Source organism: Suricata suricatta, chromosome 5, assembly GCF_006229205.1.
Source record: "Suricata suricatta isolate VVHF042 chromosome 5, meerkat_22Aug2017_6uvM2_HiC, whole genome shotgun sequence".
Taxonomy (NCBI): domain Eukaryota; kingdom Metazoa; phylum Chordata; class Mammalia; order Carnivora; family Herpestidae; genus Suricata; species Suricata suricatta.
Window position 1 is genome coordinate 46,712,169 of NC_043704.1, and position 22,249 is coordinate 46,734,417.

At 37.3% G+C, this 22,249-nt stretch overlaps 1 protein-coding gene across 2 annotated transcripts in view; it reads right to left on the reverse strand.

The window, feature by feature from the left end:
* Nucleotides 1-22,249, reverse strand: part of DCBLD2 (discoidin, CUB and LCCL domain containing 2) — a 90,718-nt gene that overhangs the window by 27,188 nt on the left and 41,281 nt on the right. For both annotated transcript variants that reach the window (XM_029939179.1, XM_029939177.1), the window contains one exon: nucleotides 11,595-11,732. In XM_029939179.1, the coding sequence (XP_029795039.1) occupies nucleotides 11,595-11,732 (138 nt within the window). The remainder of the gene's footprint in view (nucleotides 1-11,594; nucleotides 11,733-22,249) is intronic.

The following is a 22,249-nucleotide window of genomic DNA, read 5'->3' on the forward strand; positions in this document are numbered from 1 at the left end:
GTCAGCCTTCTTTGGTTCCTTGGGCACGCACTGCTCTCCTGAACCGGAATGACTGTCCTTGAGCCTTGCTGGCTTGACTGCCGCATCCTCACAGAAGCTGCTCCTCATCCCCACAAGTCAAACACCTTTAGCACAGGGTAGGCACCTGAGGCTTTTTGTTTGTTTTAATGGATAGGTGACTATTACATGTTGCCAAAGTACCGTGTGTTATGTAAGAACAATCCATTGATACAATCATAGAGCTAAAGCAACATCATTTTATGATGCCTAGTCTATGGACAGGAAAAGTTTTTAGTCCTAACCTTTGTATCTGTCATCAGCAATCACAGCATAAGGCCTAACAGGAGGCTTTCAATCAAAATTTACTGAATAAAGGGATGAGTAAAAGTTTGTGATTGTTAGTATGTCTAGCTAAGTCCAATCACGGATAGGCTGTATGGAAGAAAACCTTAGAAGGCCCTAAGACAATTACAAAAGTATGGGATTTACATATAAATGCTTGGCCAAACAACTGCGCTGAGGTAACAATACACTGATGAGAGAACACCCAGCATGCACTCTGCCAACTGATACAAATGTTTGTTAAATAAACGGGCACCACAGCAAGCACAGCATCACTGATTATTCTACCTTACAATTCTGAAGAAATTGTCACCCAAACGAAATCTGAAAGAACTAAAGCACAGTAACTGTTATACTAATAGAAAAGTGATATTTTGAGAGTGATTACATGGATTAATACCTACATGCCATAGGCACTTGAATGATAATTAAATCTATGTTTTAGGAGTTTAAGAGACTACATGCCTGGATAGGGGTTCACTAAGACCTGGCTGAATGACTGGGAAAAGCAGACACATTGAATTGCTTGTACCCTAATTATTCCTGGCAATCTTCACGCTGCATTAATTAGAACTGATTTTCTGCTTTCCTGCTCCACCAAGAGTTTCTAGCTTCTAAGATTAGAGATTCAACTTCTAACATTAATAGTCTGGGATGCAAAGGTACCTGTGTGGTCTAACATGGCACTCAAGCCACAGGAAGAGTGCCAGCTGGCCACATGCCAGAATGCTGGTCAACTATGGATACACTTGATCAGAAGAGGGCTTTATTATAAGTCCATGCAGTGCTGAAGTTACAGATTATGCCATGCAAATGTATGCAACTCACTTGACTTTGCTTTCAAATTCCATAGACTATGGCTCAAAAGAGGTCCCTAGGAAGAAAATAGGAATTCAAAATAGACAGCGATGCGTAGAACCAAGAAGACTAAGAAGACAGAGAAAGGAAATCATGGTTACAAATATTGAGCTTTACAACTCCACAAAGGCAAAGAAAGAAAACATCAAGCAGGTAATTAAGAAGCTTTAAAATGTGTCTTTCCTGACAGCTTTTCCCAAGTAAACAATCTTCCAGAAAACCACTATTACTACAAGGCTTCTAGCTAATAAGAACACTGCTGAGGCAGGATGAATAGAACTCAAAAGAAACTGTCTGCCTCAGAGACTTCTCATAGCCATGTATAAGAAATTATAATGAATGAAATAGAAGAGTCCAGAAATAAATTCTAAATTTAAAGTTAACTGATTTTGACAAGGATGGTACAACAATTCAATGGGGAGGAAGAATAGTCTTTTTAACAAACGGTGCTGCAAAAAGAGGATACCCACATGCAAAAGAGTGAAACTGGACCCCTACCTCGGATCCCATGCAAAAGTTAAAGAGGATCTAAATTTAAGAGCTGGCACTATAAAACTCTTAGGAGGAACTATAGGTATAAATCTTGATCTTGGATTAAGCAATGTTTTCTTAGATATAATACCAAAAGCATTAATAGTAGCCACACAAAAATACATAAATTGAATTTCATCAAAATTAAAAACTTTTGTGCTTCAAAGAATGCTATCATGAAAGAGAAAGATAATCCACACAATGGGAGAAAATATTTACAAATCACATAATCTGATAAGGACCTAGTATCCAGAATACATAAAGGAAAAAGACAACCCAATTTAAAAATGAGCAAAGCATCTGAACAGACATTACTCCAAAAAAGACAAACAAATGGCCAATAAGTGCAGGAAAAGATACTCAACATCATTAACCATCAGAGAAATGCAAATCAAAGTCACAAAGATACCACTTTATACCCACAGGGTATCTAGAATCAAAAGGACAGATAATAGGAGTGGGAGAAATTGGAACCCTCATGCATTTCCTGAGAGATTTTTAAATGGTATACCTGCTTTAGAAAATAGTTTAGCAGTTTCTTAAAAAAGAGATCCCATATGACCCAGCAATTCCACTACTAGTATATACTCCCCAAAATTGAAAATATATGTCCATACAAACACTTTACAAATGGTCATCAATTAATGATTGAAATGTGATATATCCACAAACAATGGAATGCTATTCAGTCCTAAAGGGGAATAAAGTACTCATATATGCTGCAACATGCACTCTGAAACATCCTAAGTGAAAGAAGCAAGTCACAAAAGACCACACTGTGTGACTCTGTTTATATGAAATGTCCAAAACAGGTAAATCTATAGAGAAAAAAATTACAGTTACCTAGGACTGAAGAGGGTGAGGGTTAAGGGGTAGGGAATGGGGAATTACCACTACTAACCTATGGAGTTTCTTTTGGGAAGAAAAAATGTTCTAAAATGGACTATGATGATGGCTGCACAACTCTGAGTATACTGAAAATCAATGAAGTGCATGCTATAAGTAGGTGAATTGTACGCTATAATAAAATGATAATAAAAACTTTAAAAGTGAAGAAAAGGGGGCACCTGGGTGGCTCAGTCGGGTAAGCGTCTGGCTTCGGCTCAGGTCATGATCTCACGGTTTGTGGGTTCGAGCCCCATGTCAGGCTCTGTGCTGACAGCTAGCTCAGAGCCTGGAGCCTGCTTCAGATTCTGTATCTCCCTCTCTCTCTGACCCTCCCCTGCTCACACTGTCTCTCAAAAATAAATAAAAGACATAAAAAAATATATTTTTTTAAAAAGTGAAGAAAAGATGCTATTACATCAATAGTAACAGTTTTCCTTTTTATAGAGCACATCCACATTGAGGGATGAAATAAAGCCTAGTAAAAGAACCAGGACTGGCAGTTCATTTATTCATTCATTTGTTCATTCAACAAATATTTAGTTAAGTGTGTATTATGACCAGGTTTTGTTCTAGGTACTAGAGATAAAGCAAAGAACACTCAGACAAAAATCTCTGCATACAGGGAGTGTACCTTGTGTGAGGAATAAGAGAAAATAGACCTGAGTGTGAAATATACATAGTGTTAGTAGGTAATAAATGCATTAAAAACATAAAGAAAGGAAATCAGTTACAAAAAGTTAAGGAGTTCTGATTTTAAGTGGCATGGTCAGGACAGACCTTACTGAGAAGATGGGAGGAGGTGAGGGAGTGAGGGCAGGAGGTTGTGCAGATAATGAAGAAGAGGCAGAGGAATCACAAAGGCCCTAAGGAGGGAGCATGCTCCGCATGTTTGCTGCCAGAATGAACAGGAGGAAGAAAAGAAATGAAGTCAGACGAGGAATGAGAAGCCACATCCTATAGGGTCCTGGAGGAATGGACACTGAACAAAGTGAGACAAGACCTTCATTCTCATACTCACCACTGGACTGAGAGTAGACTGAAGGGGAGATGGGCAGAAAGAAAGGTCGGCAACAACAAAGGGTACATGGTAACTAGGAGCAGCAGGAGCAGAGGTGATAAGATGTAGTCAGACGCTGATGTATGTACATATACATTCTGAGAAGTGGCCAATGGATATAAAGTTTGAGATAGTCAAAGACAACTCTAAGGTTGCTGGCCTGAGCAAATTAAAAGATGAACTTACTATATGTAAAGTGCTCGGGCAGTGATTTTAATAATAAATAATGATAAAGTACTCATCGTGAACACAACTGTCACGCTAGATCCACTTTCAATGTGCAAGACAGTATATAATTTGCTCCATTCTTAACCACGAGTTTCTCAATGGGATTTAAAAAAATTAATCCAATATTAAATACATACAAAAGAGTATTTATAATATACATATTATTAACAAAATGCTAAACAGAAGGCATATGCTCTGGGCCACAGAGAGCAGCAGCACTGTTATGCAGAATACTGTCAGCGGTCCATGGGCTCTGACTGGCATCCCCTTCTCTTCTCCTCGTGCAGCCCGAGGGAGACCTGCCCTCCGCGTGCACGTTCTACGCTGTCTTAGCAATACAGCCCGACCCCGACTGAGCGTCATCATGACTCCTATAAACAGAACATCTCTAATATCTGCCACCTTCCTTAACCCTGGAAGGCTTTCTAGAGGATGAAGGCCTCAGGTAGGGTTTTGAAGGCAGAATAACATAACTGAGAGGAAGAATACGAGAAAATGCAAGAACAAAGGCAAGTCAACAGTCAACAACAGGATGAAAGATTTCACAGTTTTCTTAATCAAAACAGCAACATCAGATTTTCTAAGATAGCTCCCAACTTAACAATATTACTATCAGCCATAATTGATAACCTATGTGCAAGTTTGTTTTTAACTTAAGTACAATTAAACATTTTTCCAGTACATAGTAACTGCATAGGCTGGGGTACTTTATAATTGCCCCAAAGAAATATTTAAACATGAATCTAATGTTAACCCATATATAATATATTACATATACATATATGATAAATACTTTATAAGTTCATAGATCAAATAAAAAGCAGCATATTAGAAATGGTTTCCATTCACAGCATTGGCTATTTCTGTGAGTGCAAAATTATGAAACAGATTTGGATTTTCCCCAATTAATATGCTGTTTTGTGTTCCTGAATGAACTGAAAACACTCAGCAGTGTCAGCACCCATGACTAACAACGGTGCGCCAACTATGTTAACTGCAGGGTTAGTTTTTGTCCGGTTGAAGGAAGGTAGCTTGAGTGCCTGTATTTGTTCTAACTCAAGAAAGCATAAAGGACCATAACTAAGTTGCTATATTTATTTGCCAGAAAGAAGAAAACATATGAAGAAGACAACATATATTCCTCTCCTTTATTTCCTCAAGTGTTCTTTAAATAACAAATTTCACAGAGCCTGAAGGAACACGAAGTCATGCTTTCCTAATTCACACTTTATCAGCAATCTTGCATTGCAGACACCTACTTTGTTCAAGTGCCACAGGATGTGGGACAATACTCCTCTTGTTGCTAAATTCTCCAGCCAGTACTACCACGTGACCTTGGGCCTAATTCTTTGTTTCCAAGAATTAATCTGTACCATCTGCAAATTAGTGAAGGAAAACTTACATATATAACGACATAATTTACTGTGATTCAGAGTCAAATAACGTTTACTCAGTGGCAGATACCATATGAGGTATTCTACATCTTACCTCCTTTTAGGTACTAAGAGTAAGATTAAATCTTATGTTTCTCTTAGAAATATTACAATGCCATCTATGGAAGCTGAGTCTACACCAGGAGCTCAGGTGAAGAGTCAATGCTTTCTTATGGACAATACAGGCATGACTGAGTTGCTTAAGCAAATAACAAGGTAAGCTATAAGGTACATATGGTAAATCAAACCCTCTTCATATCTAAATTCCTGTATGTGTATATTAAAACACAAATACAAGCCTATTCTGAGTATTAAAAGATTATAAAACATTAAAATTCTGCAACCTACATGGTATCTAGGGCACCAATAAACTCCATCGGAGCAGTGATGAAAAATTAGGTCACTGGGTAACAGAAGACACCGCACAAACACGTACTTACTCCCTTCACAGCATTTCCTAACTTACTAAAAAAAAAAGGAAACCCATACAAAACACTACATTCATTAAGGCTCTTCAGGGTATCTGTCAGCTTGGAATAAATTCTACCCCATAAATGGAATCGCCTCTTTGGGTTAACAATTTCCCAGATTGTTTCTAAATGTTCTTTCTCTGCAAAATGGTTAACAGTTTACTGCTCAGCGCCTTTCTTCTACAAATTGACATCAAAATACGATAGTCTCCTGCATGTATGTTACACACACAAACACAATACATATAACATTTGTGTGTAAGTAGGGATAAATCTAAAAACATGCATATAAACTGAGACTTCATTAATAAAATCTTAGTTAATAGTTTAAGAGTTTTAAAATGTTTGCCAGATACAACAATAACAAAAATTAGGGACATAAAGGAAACACCAAAAATAGCTAAGTATAGTGCTCAAAACACAAAGGTTTCTATAAAAATTACTGTACAATTAGGGTAGCTAACAATCTTAAGCAACTCATGCTCTATTTTTAAAGCCAAATGCATCCCATGAAAAAAAACAAAAAACATACAAAGCAAAACAAGAAAACACAAAACCGCCAGTTACAGAAATCTGTACTCTATCAGAAAGTAGTTCTCTATTCTGCCCCGTTTCATTTACAAGTAAGATGGAAAAAATGGAAAATATTTGCAAAAAAAGAAAAAGTGGTTAAAGATGATAGGAATCAGAAAACTTAAACTACTGGTGCTAATACTAGAAATAATCTAACACATAGCAACAATGATCCTGTCAAATGGGAATCCTTCCTAGGCCTACCTGTTGGCAAGTCGTAAGCAGGCTGTTGTCAGATGGTAAGGGGTCAGCAGGCAATAAATAAACAAGTGTTTATGAATTCCAACTGGAAAGTACTTTAATACCTACATTGGCTCATTTTATTTCACATGAAATTTTAAACTATTTACCTTATATTCAAAAAAAAAAAAAAAGCACAAACTTTAATATGACCACTACAAAATTCTGGACTGGTGAAATCTAAAATAAAGAGGTTTAACATTACTTTTTAAGCAATGCATTCATGTTGTACGGGGGAGAATCTGACCATCAATTCTCAGCTGAGTGCTCGCATCCGTCTGCTCCTCTTACCAACTGACGACACACAGCTCTTAACAAACAGAGGCTGTCCTAAAGGACCTGAGGCTTTCCATGCAAATACAGATGCATTTTCTGATCTCATTGTCCTAGAACTAAAATAATTTAAAAAATTATTGCCCAGAGTCATCCTAGAAATGTTGAGTTTGTCCTCGAAGCTGGCTAATGTTGAACAGATTTAAAACCAGGAATTTGGATCACTCACCTATAAAATTTATTTTTTTTCAAGTCCAGAGGTAAATGCTATTTTTAATTTTACCTTTAGAATGAAAATGTCAGTACCATTTATTATGGTACCCCATAAAAAGATCTGACTTACTGACTCTGGACTTCTGAGTAGCTGGTTTTGTTTCTCTCAGTAAGAGCAGCTGTAACTTCGGAGTTTCCCCTCTATGGAACTTCTCACCAGCAGTTGCTAATATGTCTAAGATGTCTCTGGGGTCTACATACTTCTGCGACTGCAGACAGTCTAGCTGGACTTTGATGGAGTTATACCAACCCAGAGTAGGAACACCAGTCCTCTAATAAATACTGCATGTGTTAACATTTTTATTTGTCTTTCCTTGCGACCCAGTGGGGACCCAGAAAAACTTTTCACTGGTGTTTACAATCTTTCAAAAATGAGGTTTACAGGCAAAAATAAAAAGAGATAATTGGTAATGGAAAAGATTGGGAACTACTGGTCTAAGATCATTAAAAATAACAGTAATAAAACCATAAAAGTTATGAAAACTGGACACGAAAGTGAAGAGGACACCAGGTGCAGGGCCCCTGCCACAACCCCAGCGTCACAGCAGGTCAGAGATTCGCGCAAGAGGGCTTCTTTGTATCCAAGTCTCTTACTACCACTTAAATTCATGCAGGAAGAATCCTAATTCTCTGAAATGTTTCCTTGGAGAACACATATCTGATTCTCAAATCTTTAAAAAGAATTAGAATCTGGCTTAATTCTAAAGTTACATTTGTAACAAGAACTCTTAATTCAATGATCTCTGACCCAGTGTCCTCTAACAACCTCTTAACTGGACTCTCTACTATTATTCTGTCTTCAACTCATTCACAGAGCAGGAAAGATCATAAGAACAAGCAGAACTACAAACCCAGCTATGTTGCTACTCTACCCTAACAGTTTCCATGGCCTCTTAGGAAAAAGCTCCAATCGTGACAGTTTCTGTGAGGCCCTGAGTAACGTGACCAGCTTACCACGCAGTCAATACCATGTTAGCTGCGCCACGTTCTTTCCTGGCTTCTCTGAAGCTCCTCCCGTAGGGCCTTTGCATTTGCTCTTCTCTTCACTAGAATGTTCTTCCTATCTGTCTAGAACCTTCCAATTAATCGTTTGGTTCCCGCTTAAGAGTGACTTCCTCAGAAGAATTTGGCTTTTTAGCCATCTTCCACTCCCACCCCTCTGGCCTCCTCTTATAGGAATGTTTCCTTCATGATACTTACCATAACTGCAAGTGAGTTACCATGTGTTTAAAGTTTTTTTAGAGTTTATTTTTGAGAGAGAGAGACAGAGAGAGAGAGAGAGAGAGAGAGAGAGAAAGACAGAGTGTGAGTGGGGGGTGGGGGGAGACACAGAATCTGAAGCAGGCTCCAGGCTCTCAAGCTGTCAGCACAGAGCCTGACGCAGGGCTCAAACCTGCAAACCGTGAGATCATGACCTGAGCCAAAGTTGGACGCTTAACAGGCTGAGCCACCCAGGTGCCCCAAGTTACCATGTGTTCAATGCCTTTTCCCAATCCTGTACTGTCAACTCCATGAAGGTATAAATGTGTCTTATTTACTGCTGTTCTCCCAACGCCAGGCATACAGCAGGGCATAAGGCACTGAAGGGAATATAATTTTGCAATGTGCTCTTGCATAAAGGAATGAAATTTCATCTAACACATAAAATCATGGCTCTATCAACAATACATAGCATAACATCAAGTGTTTATGAGAGCTTAACAAATGAAGCTGTTGAAGCAAAATTTTTCATGATCTTTTCATTCCCAAATAGTCTAAATTTCTAACTAGGATGCTAAGATAGGGACATGTAGTGATGTTCCTTGAAAATATTCACAGAATTTAGTGTGGCAGCATGTTTCCTGGGTCTCAAAGTCAATCAGTATTCAAATGAATGAGTCATTAAAATTGTGTCTGAAAGGCCACCCAAGATGAAATGGTAAGAAATTCAACCAGGGTTCCCTTGGGAATTAGCCAATTCACTTCTAACTTCAAATCAAACAAATGCTTCGTGGAGGACACAAGAACATGCAAAAACATGGCAGAAACTCAGGAGAGAGCTGCAAAATGAGGATCTCCCACGATTATGCCTCTGGAAACTGTATGAAGAAGTTCCTGAGTATGGTAGATATTTCAGAAACTTTGGAAGCTAAGATTCACCTAAAGTAATTATGTAACCGTTTGAAATTCCATAAACGTATGTAAGTCTACAACACACTGACTGTTATCTGAAAGCACTGTCAATTCTTAGACTTTAATGCAGAGCACTTAGGTGCCTGTGGATATAAAAAGCTCTGTAAAGTAAATACCCAATTAAAAAACATTTTTTTTAAGGAAGGGATACTTATTTTCAGGAAACCTTCAAGTCAATAAATAAAGAGAGAAAGAGGAAAATATGAGGAAGAAAAATGATTTAAGCTGACACTGAAAGGAGGGAAACTCAAGGTGAGTAAGCAGCAAATGAACGGAGTATTTACTATCCTCTTACCTGTCAACTCAAGACTATGAAGTAAGTAAAACTGAAAGGACGGAAATGGACCCTCCTCCCTCTCTGTTTTCTAGTTCACTCTTTGATGGTGGGGGAAACGAGTATGTGTGTGTGTGTGTGTGTGTGTGTGGTGGTGAAAGGGGAAACATGTGTTTTGTGCCCTAAGCCACGTGCTTACGGACGCTACGTGTGTATTACTAGAGTCAGTCCTCATGACCAAGGCATGAACGCTACAGATGTGAAACGACTGGCCAGAAATCCCTGGCTGGCACGTGACACTGGCTGGTGTGCTCTTCCTACAAGGACACAGGACTTATTTGTTCTGGTTCCATCAGAAAAACTGTTTGCTTGATAAGGGAAACTCTATTATAAGATGGCTGGGAGGACTGACAGGGAAATACGGTCCCCAACTGAAGACTCCCCTTCCAGGTTCTTCTTCCTACCCTGCTCCCGTGCAGGCCAAATTCCTACCAATGCGAACGCAGAAGTAAATTGTTCCCTCTGTTTAAACCTGTGGCTCAGACCCTGGAGAGTGACCTCCTCTGGGCCCGCCAGTGTGAAGTAACCCTCCTGCCTTCCAAGATCTCCGAGTGCCACTTGGTTCTTCCACCGGGTGATTCAGACCAGGTTTCGTATCACTAGTTTAGCATGATGTTTCCAGTTTTTTCCTTTTCATTATTCCATCCAAATGAGTTTTCTTTCTCACTCTCCGAAGAGTTTTATTAGCTTTCCACCTTCTGCCATAGCCTAGAAGTGGGGAAAAATTAGACCTTTCTTCCCACAGCAGAGTCTTCTCTCTCACATTCTAAACGACACTTCTAATGAGACCTGCAGTGTTCATCTCAAACCCACCAGGGCTGAGAACAGCATGCACTGCCCTCAGTCACTCCCAGCGCCCACACTCTCTCACCTGGGGGCTCCTCAAGTTCCTCATTTACACAGTATAAAGTAACAGCTTTTATTTTTAATGTTTATTTTATCATTTTTGAGAGAGAGAGAGAGAGAGAGACAGACAGACAGACAGACAGACACAAAGGTGGGGGGCGGGGGAGGGACAGATGATCCAAAGCAGGCTCTGTGCTGACAGCAGAGAGCCTGACGCAGGACTCAAACCCACAAACTATGAGGTCACGACCTGAACTGAAGTCAGATGATCAACCGACTGAGCCACCCAGGGCCCCTGAAGTAACAGCTTTTTAAAAATTTCTCATTATCAAGTTAGTTATTAAATCATTGTTGAATATCAAAACAATCCTCTATTTTTTTATTTAAATGATTGTTTTGCTTGACATATCCTTGCACTGGTAGCATTTCTTAGAACTTTCTTACCACAGTGCCCCTAAAATAGCAGAGGAAACAAAAACATGCCACAGAAGCCAAAACTTACAGGAGATTTTGTTCAAGCCTTCCACTTTAGCTTAGAAATTCAAGTATACTTTGCATTCTATTTCACTTAATAGCCTTGGTTTTAATTTTTCCCCCTTCAGATGATAAACATTAACCATCTAGAAAACATCTCAGGTTTATTTTGTAGCATCTCAGACAGCACTCCCCAACATACTCCTGGTAGTATGAGAATCTATTCTTGTGAGAAGAATGGTAATACAGTCTTTAAGACAGTGCTATGAAATGGCAAACTGTGGACAAAGCTTTAAATTTATATCATACATTTCAATAAATGACAAATTTTTAAAAAGTTAGGTCATTTGTGTTCCAATCTTATAAAAGTGACAAATCAATACTTCCTCTACTATGGAAAGGAAACAGAATTAACATAAGTGTTAATATACTTTTAATATTTAGAATTCTGAAACTAATCTAATTTTATTTGTAAAATTTCTGTTTTTAAAAGTTTAGTCTTTCTATTCTAATCTCAGATAACAAGTACTAAAAGAAATATTTCATTTTTGTTTTTTAGAAATTATAAAATATGGAAGTCATGGTAGAAAGTTGAAAATTACCTTGTTTATCTATAACTGAATATGAGGCCAAAAATCCTCGTCCAGAAACATGGATTCCACTCATGAACAGCACTGTAATTTCATTGCTTTTTGACTCAATTGAATGGTTCATCTGCAACCCCAGACCACAGTATTTGCCTAGGAATAAGGGGAAAAAAAGGTATTTATTTGGTATAACTCTTATAAAGTCAGTAATATTTACAATGTATGTAAGAACATCAGTATAATATACCAAACGAGACATTAAATATAAAATGACCAGGATGTTTAGTGATTTAAAATCACATTACTCTAAAGAAAGAAAAAAAATGCAAATATGTCAAGTATATGTCAAGTAATAACTAAATAATTCAAAAGAAAAAATGGTACAAGCATCAGTGATCTTACAAAGATTCAATTTCTTATGAAAGACATTATTCTTTAAAATAGTACTGAGAAGGGGCGCCAGGGAGGCTCAGTTGGGTAAGTGTTCAACTTCCAACTTCAGCTCAGATCATGATTTCGTGGTCCCCGAGTTCGAGCCTAGCACTGAGCTGTGTGCTGACAGCTCAGAGCCTGGAGCCTGCTTTGGATTTTGTGTCTCCTTCTCTCTCTGTCCCTCCCCCTCCCCCACTCAAAGTAATAAATATTTTTAAAAATTATTAAAAAATAGTGAGGAATTAAAAAAAGTTAACTTAAAACACTTCATGCAGGCAGGTGGCTCATAAACAAATTGACAGTCCATCAGTAATATTCTTAACATACTCCCCCAGAGTGTCCCTAGATTCCTGGGCTTAGGACCCCTTAATTTCTCTTCCAAGGATTGGTGAAGTTCTAGTCAATCCCTTGAGGTGATCACGCCCAGTCCTATAGATTTAACTATGCTCCAACAATTCACATTTACACCTCTTCCCAAAGCTTTTCTCTTGAACTTCAGATATTTATATCTAAATGCCAACTCTTAGGGGCACCTATGTGGTTCAGTCGGTTAAGCACCCGACTATGGCTTAGGTAGTGATCTCCCTCCCTCCCCCTCCCTCCCCCTCCCTCCCCCTCCCTCCCCCTCCCTCTATCTTTCTCTCTCTCTCTCTCTCTCTCTCTCACACACATACACACACAGAAGTAAAAACATTAAAACAAATGCCAGCTTTTATCCTTTAATGCCTAAAAGACACATGAAAATAACATACCCTCAAGACAGATTAATAAAAGTTTAGAAAAAAAATTAGAGCAAGATATCCACCAATAACTAATAAAAATGCATTTCTTATGTGCTTGCTAACCTAACAAATTCTGAATAAATAACAACATTCCAAAAATATTTTGGACTGTGGCAACATCATTCTAGAATGACAGTAATGTGTACTTCCACAAACACCATTTTCAAGGACTACAAATGATCTTGTGAGTAAAATATCCCAAGGAATCAACAAGTAAAGCCCACCAGAACTGGAAAGGGAGTTAACAATGTCACAGGATACAAAAATCAATTATATTTCCATATACTGGTCATAAATAATCTGAAATGAAAATTTAAAAACTTCGTAACAGCATCAAGGAGATTATTTAGGGAAAATTTTTAGAAAATTCAAAACCAGTATATTAAAAAATAGAAAACACTGATAAAATTTAAAGGAAACCTAAATAAACTGTGAGACAGACCAAGTCCATGGAATAGAAGACTCAATACTGTTAAGATGTCAGTTCTCCCAACACTGATCTACTGATTCAATCAATCTTTACCAAAATCTTAGTGTTTTCCTTTTTCAGAAATTAACAAGTTAATGCTAAAATGTATATGGAAATGCAAAGAACATAGAACAACCAGACCAATGTAGTGAAAAAGACATTTGAAAGACTAGATTTAAAATTTATATACTATAATACATTATAATACTATAGTAATCGAGCGTTTGATACACTGTAATGGCAAACTTGTATCTGTATCTAAATCTTTATACCTGTATCTACACCTATACCTGTATCTCTGTATGATTCAATGGAACAGAAAAGAGTTCAGAAATAAGCCCACATATGTAGTCAACTGGTTTCTGACAAAGGTGTGAAGGTAACTCAGTAGAGAAAGGGCAATCCTTTCAACAAGTGTACTAAACCAGGTGGATATCAACATGCAAAAAAAAAAAAAAAACCCTTAGAACTTTACTTCAAGGCAAAACGGATCATAGACCTAAGAGCTGAAGTTCTAAAACTCTTACAAGAAAACACAAGAGAAATCTTTATGACTTTGGGTTAGATAAAGATTTCTTAGACTTAGATCCAATACCAGAAGGCAAATCCATTAAAAGAAAAAAATTGAATAATTTGTACTCATCAAAATTTAAAATGTTTCCTTTTCAAAAGACACCATTAAGAAAATTTAAAGACAAAATACTGGGAGAAAGTATTTGCAAAACATTAATCTGATCAAGAATTCATATCTGAAAGGTGTAAAGAATTCTTACAACTCAAACTAATGTTGTAAAATGGGTAAAAGATTTATATAGTCTATCTATAAAGACGACGTACTACATGGCAAATAGGCATATAAGATGCTCAAGAGAGTCAGTCATCAGAGAAATGAATATTTAAGCTACAATGACATAACATGACACCTCATTGGAACGGCTATAATCAAAAGACTGACATACCAAACACTGGTGAGGATGTGGAAAAACTGGAACCTTCAAACACTGATGGCAGAACTGTAAAATGGCACAACCATTTGTGGAAAACAATTTGGCAGTTTCTGAAAATGTTAAATAAGCACATATACATACATAACCCAGCAAGTGCACTTCTATTATCCATCCAAGAGGAAAGAAAGAAACCATATATCCACAGAAAGACTATGCAAACGATCATAGCAGCATTTCTCGTATTTGGCCCAAACAAAACAACTTATTTGTCCATTAATGAATGGTTAAAAAATGTGGTATATATCCATAAAGAACTACAACTCATCAACAGGAACACACTAATGATGCACACAAAAACATTAACGACCCTCAAAAACATCAAGCTAAACAGAAGCTATTTATAGTTCTAGAAAAGACAAAAAAAAAAAATAGACATAGCAGATCAGTGGCTACCTGGGGCTGGGGGTAAAGTAGGAACAGACTACGAATGGGCACATTATCATTAGTGTGAAACAAACTTCTAAATCTGGATTTTAGTGATGTTGCACAGCTATATAAACATACTAAAAGTCCTTAAACAATAGGTAAATTAGAGCTCAATAATAAGGCTTTCAGAAGAAATACACATATTGAAACAGCCATCAGGTGTTTCATACAAAAAAAAAAGTTCACAAAACCAGACACAGCAGAAAGAGGCCTTCAGAGATGCATTCCAAACGGCCACAGGAGAGCTGAAAAAATTCGAAATCTAATACATCGGGGGAGGGCTCAAACTAACACTACTCGTCCACCAGAGGTGCAATCAGCCCGGAACCGGGGTCCTCTGTCTTGTCCTGCACCTTATTCTCCCGCACACGGCTCCCTACTGATGGAGGCGGCCCCACGCCCAGGGCTGCAGAGAGGAGCGTCTCTCACAGCTCCACCGTCTCCCCCGGAAGTGACCGGGGCAGTCGCTGCTCTCTCCTTTCCACCCACAGCAGTAACTCCTTTTCCTTCAGCGTCCCAGAAAGAGCCTCTCTCCTTAAATAAATTAACAAATGCTTCAGCTTGTCTTCTGATGTAAGCACCGAAATATCGCCCTTAACTGAATTATGTAAATCTATACCACCTTCGTTTCGAGATGAAACGCAGAGACAGAGCCTACTCCCTCCACTTCGCTCTAAAGCCATTTTTAACTGAATCATCAATGTTTCCAAAAGATCACATATAAGTAGAATTGTGAATTGCAGCCATATTTTTTAAATGAGTTATTCTTTACAACTGTTTTTTCCTGCCAATGAAAAAATAATTTGTTTTAAATACATTTCATATTTTTATATTTTATATGTTATATCTAAATCGAGGCAATTCTTTTTTTTTTTTTTCAGAAAATGAGAATATTTTAACCCTAAAGCCATACTGACAGTTGTCAGTTAAAACAAAAACACCAAGTTCTAAAACATCTAACACTGTCTATAGCATTTATACATGGAACTCTTCTTTCAAGACACAATTCTCCAAAGCTTTACAACTTCTAAATTATTTTTATAAAGTTAGCTTATACACGTGGTAATTCTGTAAAAACTTTTAGGATGAACAGAATAGTTCTATTTAAGAATAATTTCAGGCCCACATCTGAATAGAATAACATATCAGACACAGAAATCATATTTTACTCTATGTATCACTGTTTTACATTATTTTTACTCCTTAACTTGGAAAGGTATGTTCAATTTTTCCGTCCTATAGTCAGATTAGCTTGACAGAAATAGACAAAGAAAAGCCATTCCAACAAATTTCTTCCCCTTGAGGCCCAGAAAAGTTGCTATTATGTCTTACAGTGAGCCACATCCATAACCTGATCACAACTGGTGGCAGTATGACTCTCTGGTCACTGTACAGACCTTTTCGGAAAAGGCTGCAAACAAACAACCAAAAAAACTAATCTAAAAATAACAAGGAATATACTACATTTACAAAGTTAAAAAAAAAAAACAAAACACACACCTGAATTTGAATGCCAAGGACTCTATAACTTCTTGATTTAGTTAGCATTTAATAAATACCAACTTCAATGTGCATGGGCATGAACACACACACTTGGCCTTAGGTAACAGGGTGTGTATGTGTGTGTATATGTATATATGCGCATGCACACACACACACACATATATCTTTGCTCATCCTTTATTTCTATAAAAATACCTACTGTGAGGGGGGAAGCTTTCTATTCCTAGATATTGCACGCAATTTAAATAAAGCTACCAATATTTTTTTGATGCTTATTTTTGAGAGAGTGAGAGTGCAAGTGGCGAGGGGCAGAGAGAGGGGGACAGCAGAACCAAAGCAGTCTCAAGCTGACAGCCTCAGTGCTGACAGCAGGGAGCCTGATGTGGGGCTCCAACTCATGAACCACGAGATCGTGACCTGAGCTGAAGTCTGACGCTCAACAACCTGAGCCATCGGGACACCCAAAAGCTATCAATATGTTTAACATGCAAGTGAAATAACACTCGAAGAGTCCTACAACAGTTATTATCTGCATATACAAAAAGATTAAGTCTTCACACTTTTTCAAAACTAAATAACTCAAAAATAGACTAGTTAATAGAACAAGTATTAAACAGTATATTATTTTTAAATACTAAGTATTTTCAAATGATGACCTAACATTATAAGAAGTATAACTGACATTATTCCACATCTTATCTCAAATGTTAAACTATCAGAACCTATAAAATTTGTTAGCAAAGCCCAATATGTGCAGGGCTGGTGCCCATCGCATTAAATCTTTTTATTTTTTTATTTATTTTATGTTTTTATTTTAGAGACAGAGACCACATGCAAGCAGGGGAAAGGGGCAGAGGAAGGGGGAAAGGGGGGAGGGGGAAAGGTGGAGGGAAGAGGAGGGGAGAGGGGAGGAGGGGAGGGAGAGAAAGAATCTCAAGCAGGCTCCATGCTCAGTGTGGAGCCTAACTTGAGGCTCGATCCCACAATTGTGGGATCATGACCTGAAGTGAAATCAAGAGTAGGGCACTCAACAACACGAGCCACCCAGGTGCCCCCATGTTAAGTCCAAAGGCCAAATGGAGATAGGTAAAGGCAAGAAAAAACACATACCTAGAATCTCTGTATCAGTTAATGCTTGTAAATGTGAACAGGTTTCATCTGGGCTCACCAACACTAGCTGTTCTTTGCCACTTAAGAATCTACGTGGGATGCCTGGGAGGCTCAGTCAGTTAAGCATCTGACTTCCGCTCAGGTCATAGTCTCATAGTTCCTGCGTTCAGGCCCTGCTCCGGGCTCTGTGCTGAGAGCTCTGAGCCTGGAGCTTGCTTCAGATTCTGTGTCTCCTTCTCTCTCTCTGCCCCTCCCCCCCCCCCAATAAACATTAAAAAAAATTTTTTTAAAGAATCTATGCATGTGTTTCAATTACAAGGCTGATCAAAGCCCTCAGTACAAATAATAACTTTTCAGATATTCAGGTAAAAATGAAGATCATATTTAGAGAATTTTATCATGCCACACAAAAGTGTCTTTATAAAAATTTTATCATGTATACTAATACTGGGAAATCCCATCTTATTAGACTGAATTCGGGAGCATTCTAAAAAATTATTAAACTGACAAAAATATATTGTCGAAGTGAAACAATATTTAAAATAGTTTTTCCTGGGGTGCCTGTGTGGCTCAGCCAGTTAAGCATCCGACTTTGGCTCAGGTCATGATCTCACGATCTGCGAGTTTGAGCCCCGCGCCAGGCTCTGTGCCGACAGCTGAGAGCCTGGAGCCTGCTTCGGATTCTGTGTCTCCCTCTCTCTCTGCCCCTCTCCCACTTGCACTCTCTCTCTTCCAAAAATAAATAAACATTTTTAAAAAATTTAAAAAAAGTTTTTCCAACCCTCTCAATGAGGATGGAATAATAAAAGTGTTTCCTATTAGCACTGCAGCTTCACCTCCTTCTTAGTCATTTACTCATTGGGAGTTACCTTGTCCTCTGAAATGTGAATAAACTCAATCTGTGGTAGAAACTAAACTTTTTAAAGACCTACTCTTCTGTGAAACTAAAAAGGCAGTAGGTACTAAAAACAGATAATCTCAATTTAAGAAAGAAGAAGAAGAAAAGGACTTTGTAGGTGCTCAAGTGAGTTCAGTATATACCAGATAAACACCTGCTTTCACCTCTTATTCCCAGCCAAGACGGATGTTTCTCTCCTCATTTGGTTGTCCTTTGATCAAAGATTTTACCCATTACACAAGTAATACAAGCAGTTAGCAAAATACTCCGGGAAAGGAATAAGAAAATTCATTCCCAACCTGGGCAATATACTAGTTAATTCCTTAATTCCATTTTCTTCATTGGGCCAAAGACACTCCTAAATTAACATACATCATTTAATCACTAACAATTATAGGTTCTGCAAATGGCTTTCAAATTCAGCCAACATCTCTAAAAGTTTCTCATGGATAAATAAGAATTTCAAAAAACAGTATATGGAGATATACAGAAAATTCTAAATATAAAAGTTAATCAAGTATGTGAGTACCCATAAAACACTAGTTTATAGTTTAGAAGAATTCATGCTCCTTGGGGCACCTGTGTGGCTCAGTCAGTTAAGCATCCGACTCCTGATCTTGGTTCAGGTCAAGGTCTCACTTTTCACGAATCTGAGTCCCACATCAGGCTCTGCACTGACAGCTCAGAGCCTGCTTGGGACTCTGTCCCTCCCTCTCTCCCGCCTCTCTCTCTCTCTCTCTCAAAATAAATAAATAAACCTTAAAAAAAAAAAAAAGGAATTGATGCTCCAGGCAAACAAAACTGTTTAAAAAAGCATTACCCTTGGGGCACTGTGGGTGGCTCAGTTGGTTAAGTGCCAACTTCAGCTGAGGTCATGATCTCGCGGTCCGTGAATTCGAGCCCTGCGTCACTCGGTGCTGCCAGCTCAGAGCCTGGAGCCTGCTTCAGATTTTGTGTCTCCCTCTCCCTCTGTCCCTCCCCCACTCACACTCTGTCTGTTTTTCAAAAAGGAATAAATGTTTTTAAAAAAATCATTACTCTTAAGAAACTAGAAAGAGAAAAACATTAAATTCACAGTGAGAAGAAAAGATGTAAGAATTAGAGCAGAAACCAATGAAATTGAAAACAGGAAATGGAGAAAATTACAAAGTCAAAAGCAGTTATTTGAAACAAAAAACAGTAAAAGCTTCTAATAAGGCTACGAAAAAGAAAGGACACAAATCACCAAGATCAGAAATGAAAGTGCAAACACCACTACAGATCCCATGGTCTTGAACAGATAATAAAAGAGTATTATGAACAAATCTATGTACACAAATTCGATAAGCTCGATGAAATGAACTGGTTCCTTGAAACACACAATTTGCCAAAACTCTAGCAAGAAGAAATTGATAATCTGAATAGGCCTATATTTAAGAAACTGAATCAATAATTAATCTTTCAAAAACACAAAGCATCAAGCACAAATGGGTTCACTGATGAATTTTACCAAACATTTAAGAAAAAAATTATAGCAATTCTCTATAATGTCTTTCAGAGAAAGAAGCAGAGGGAATACCTTCTCACTTGTTCTATGAAGGACCACTACCATAAAACCAAAATCAAACATGTTACATGAAAAGAAAACTACAGGTCATGGAATACGCCTTCCAGGTTATTTCACATGTGATAAAAGATCAAATCCAACAATATATTAAAAAGACTTATATACCATGATCAAGTGTGATTTATCCCAGGTATGTAAGGTAGGCTCAACATTTTAAAATCAATTAACGCAATCCATCACATCAACATACAAAAGTATAAGGATCAAATCAATAGATGCAGAAAAAGTTTTTGACAAAATTCAACATCCACTAATGATATAACCTCTCAGTGAACTAGGAATAGAGGGAAATTTCCTTAGGTTAATAGAGAATATTTATAAAAAACCTAAGCTAACATCATACTTGACAGTGAGAAATTCAAAGCTTTACCAATAAGACCAGAAACAAGGCAAGAATGTCCCCTCTCACCACTCCTGTTAAAGGTCATACTTACTAGTTAACATAGTATGACAAGGAGGAAAAAAAGTACACAGACTGTAAAGGAAGAAGGAAGAAGTAAATTTGTGTTTGTTCGCAGATGACATGATTATCTGTATAGCATATCCAAAAGAAGTGAACAAAAAACTCCTGTAGCTAGTAAACGATTATACAAGGTTGTAGAATACAAAATTAACAGACAAAAGTCAATTGCTTTCCTATATATCAACAATAAAAACGTGGAATTTGAAAATAAAAACACAAAACTATTTTCATAAGCAACCCCCAAATGAAACAGGTATAAATCTAATAAAATGTGTGCAAGATCTAGACGAAGAAAACTGAAAAACTTCAAGAGTGAAAGAGATGGAGAGATATTCCGTTTGCATAAGGAGACTATTGTCAAGATGTCAGGTCTTGACAACTTTATAGATTCAATGCAATTCAAATCAAAATCCTAGCAAGTTGGGATAACTGGATATTTGCATGTAAAAGAATGAAATTGGACTCCTATCTCATACCACTCCCAAACAGTAACTCAAAATAGATTAAAGACTTAAATGTAAAACCTGAAACTATGAAATCTCTAGAAGAAAAGATAGGAATAAAATTCCTTGACATGGGTCTAAGTAATGATTTTTTTGAATACGACATTTAAAGCAGAGCGACAAAAGATAAGGGGCTATATCGAACTAAAAAGATATACCACAAAAGAAACAATCAATAAAGTGCATAATTTTATGGAATAGAAATAAAATTATTTGCAAGCCATGTATTTGGGAAGGGGTTAATATCAAAAATATATAAAGAACTTGTACAACTCAAAACAAAAAGTAAAATAAAATAATCCAGTAAAAAAATGGGCAAAGTACCGAAAGAGACATTTCTTCAATGAAGATACATGAAAGGCCAACAGGTTCATGAAAAGATGTTCAACATGACTAGGGATGTTGCAAATGAAATATGGAATATGCAAATGAAAACCACAATAAAATAATATATCTGTTAGAATGGCCATCACCAAAAACGTAAGAGTTAACAAATGCTGGTGTGGGTGTGGAGAAAAGATAACCCTGTGTACTGTTTGTGGGATTGTAAATCGTAGTCACTACAGAAAATAGTACAGAGTATCCTCGAAATTAAAAACAGAATTATCATACGATTTGGCAGTTCAACTTTTGGTAATATATCCAAAGTAAACAAAAACTAACTGAAAAAGATATCTGTACCCCTACATTTATAGCAACATTGTTTAAAATAACCAAGATAGGGAAACCACTTAAGTGTCCATGGATGGATGAATGGATACATATACATACACATACAACAAAATATTAAACAAATACCATCCAGCCATAACACATGAGGAAATCATACCATTTGCAACAACACTGATGAACCTTAAAGACATTATGCTAAGGGAATTAAGTCAGAGAAAGACTAATACTTTATGATTTCATTTATATGTGTAATCTAAAATAATTCACCAAATTCATAGAAAACAATCAGGTTTATGGGCACCAGAGGCAGAAGGTGGGTGGGAGAAAGGAGTATATAAGATGATGGATGTCAGCCGAACATACTGTGGTAATCATTTTACAATATATGTAAATGAAACTATCATCCTGTACAGCTTAAATTTATATAGTGACATATATCAATTATTTCCCAATAAAATGAAAAAAGAAATCCCATGGAGTTATTTTTAATACCAACAAAATGATTCTAAAGAATATATGGAGGGAGAAAAGATCTAGAACAAATACAATATAGAAGAAAAACAAAGTTGGAGGACTGACACTATCATATTCAAGACTTGATATAAATATAGTTATCAAGACAGTGTGATATTGGCATAGATCAGTGGAATATGAGCAAATGATCTCTAAAAAAGGACTAAAGGCAATACGGTGAAGCAAAGATAGTATTTTCAATAAATGGTGCTGGAATGACTGGACATCCATGTGCAAAAAAAAATAATAAATCTAGACACAGACCTTATACCCTCCACAAAAATTA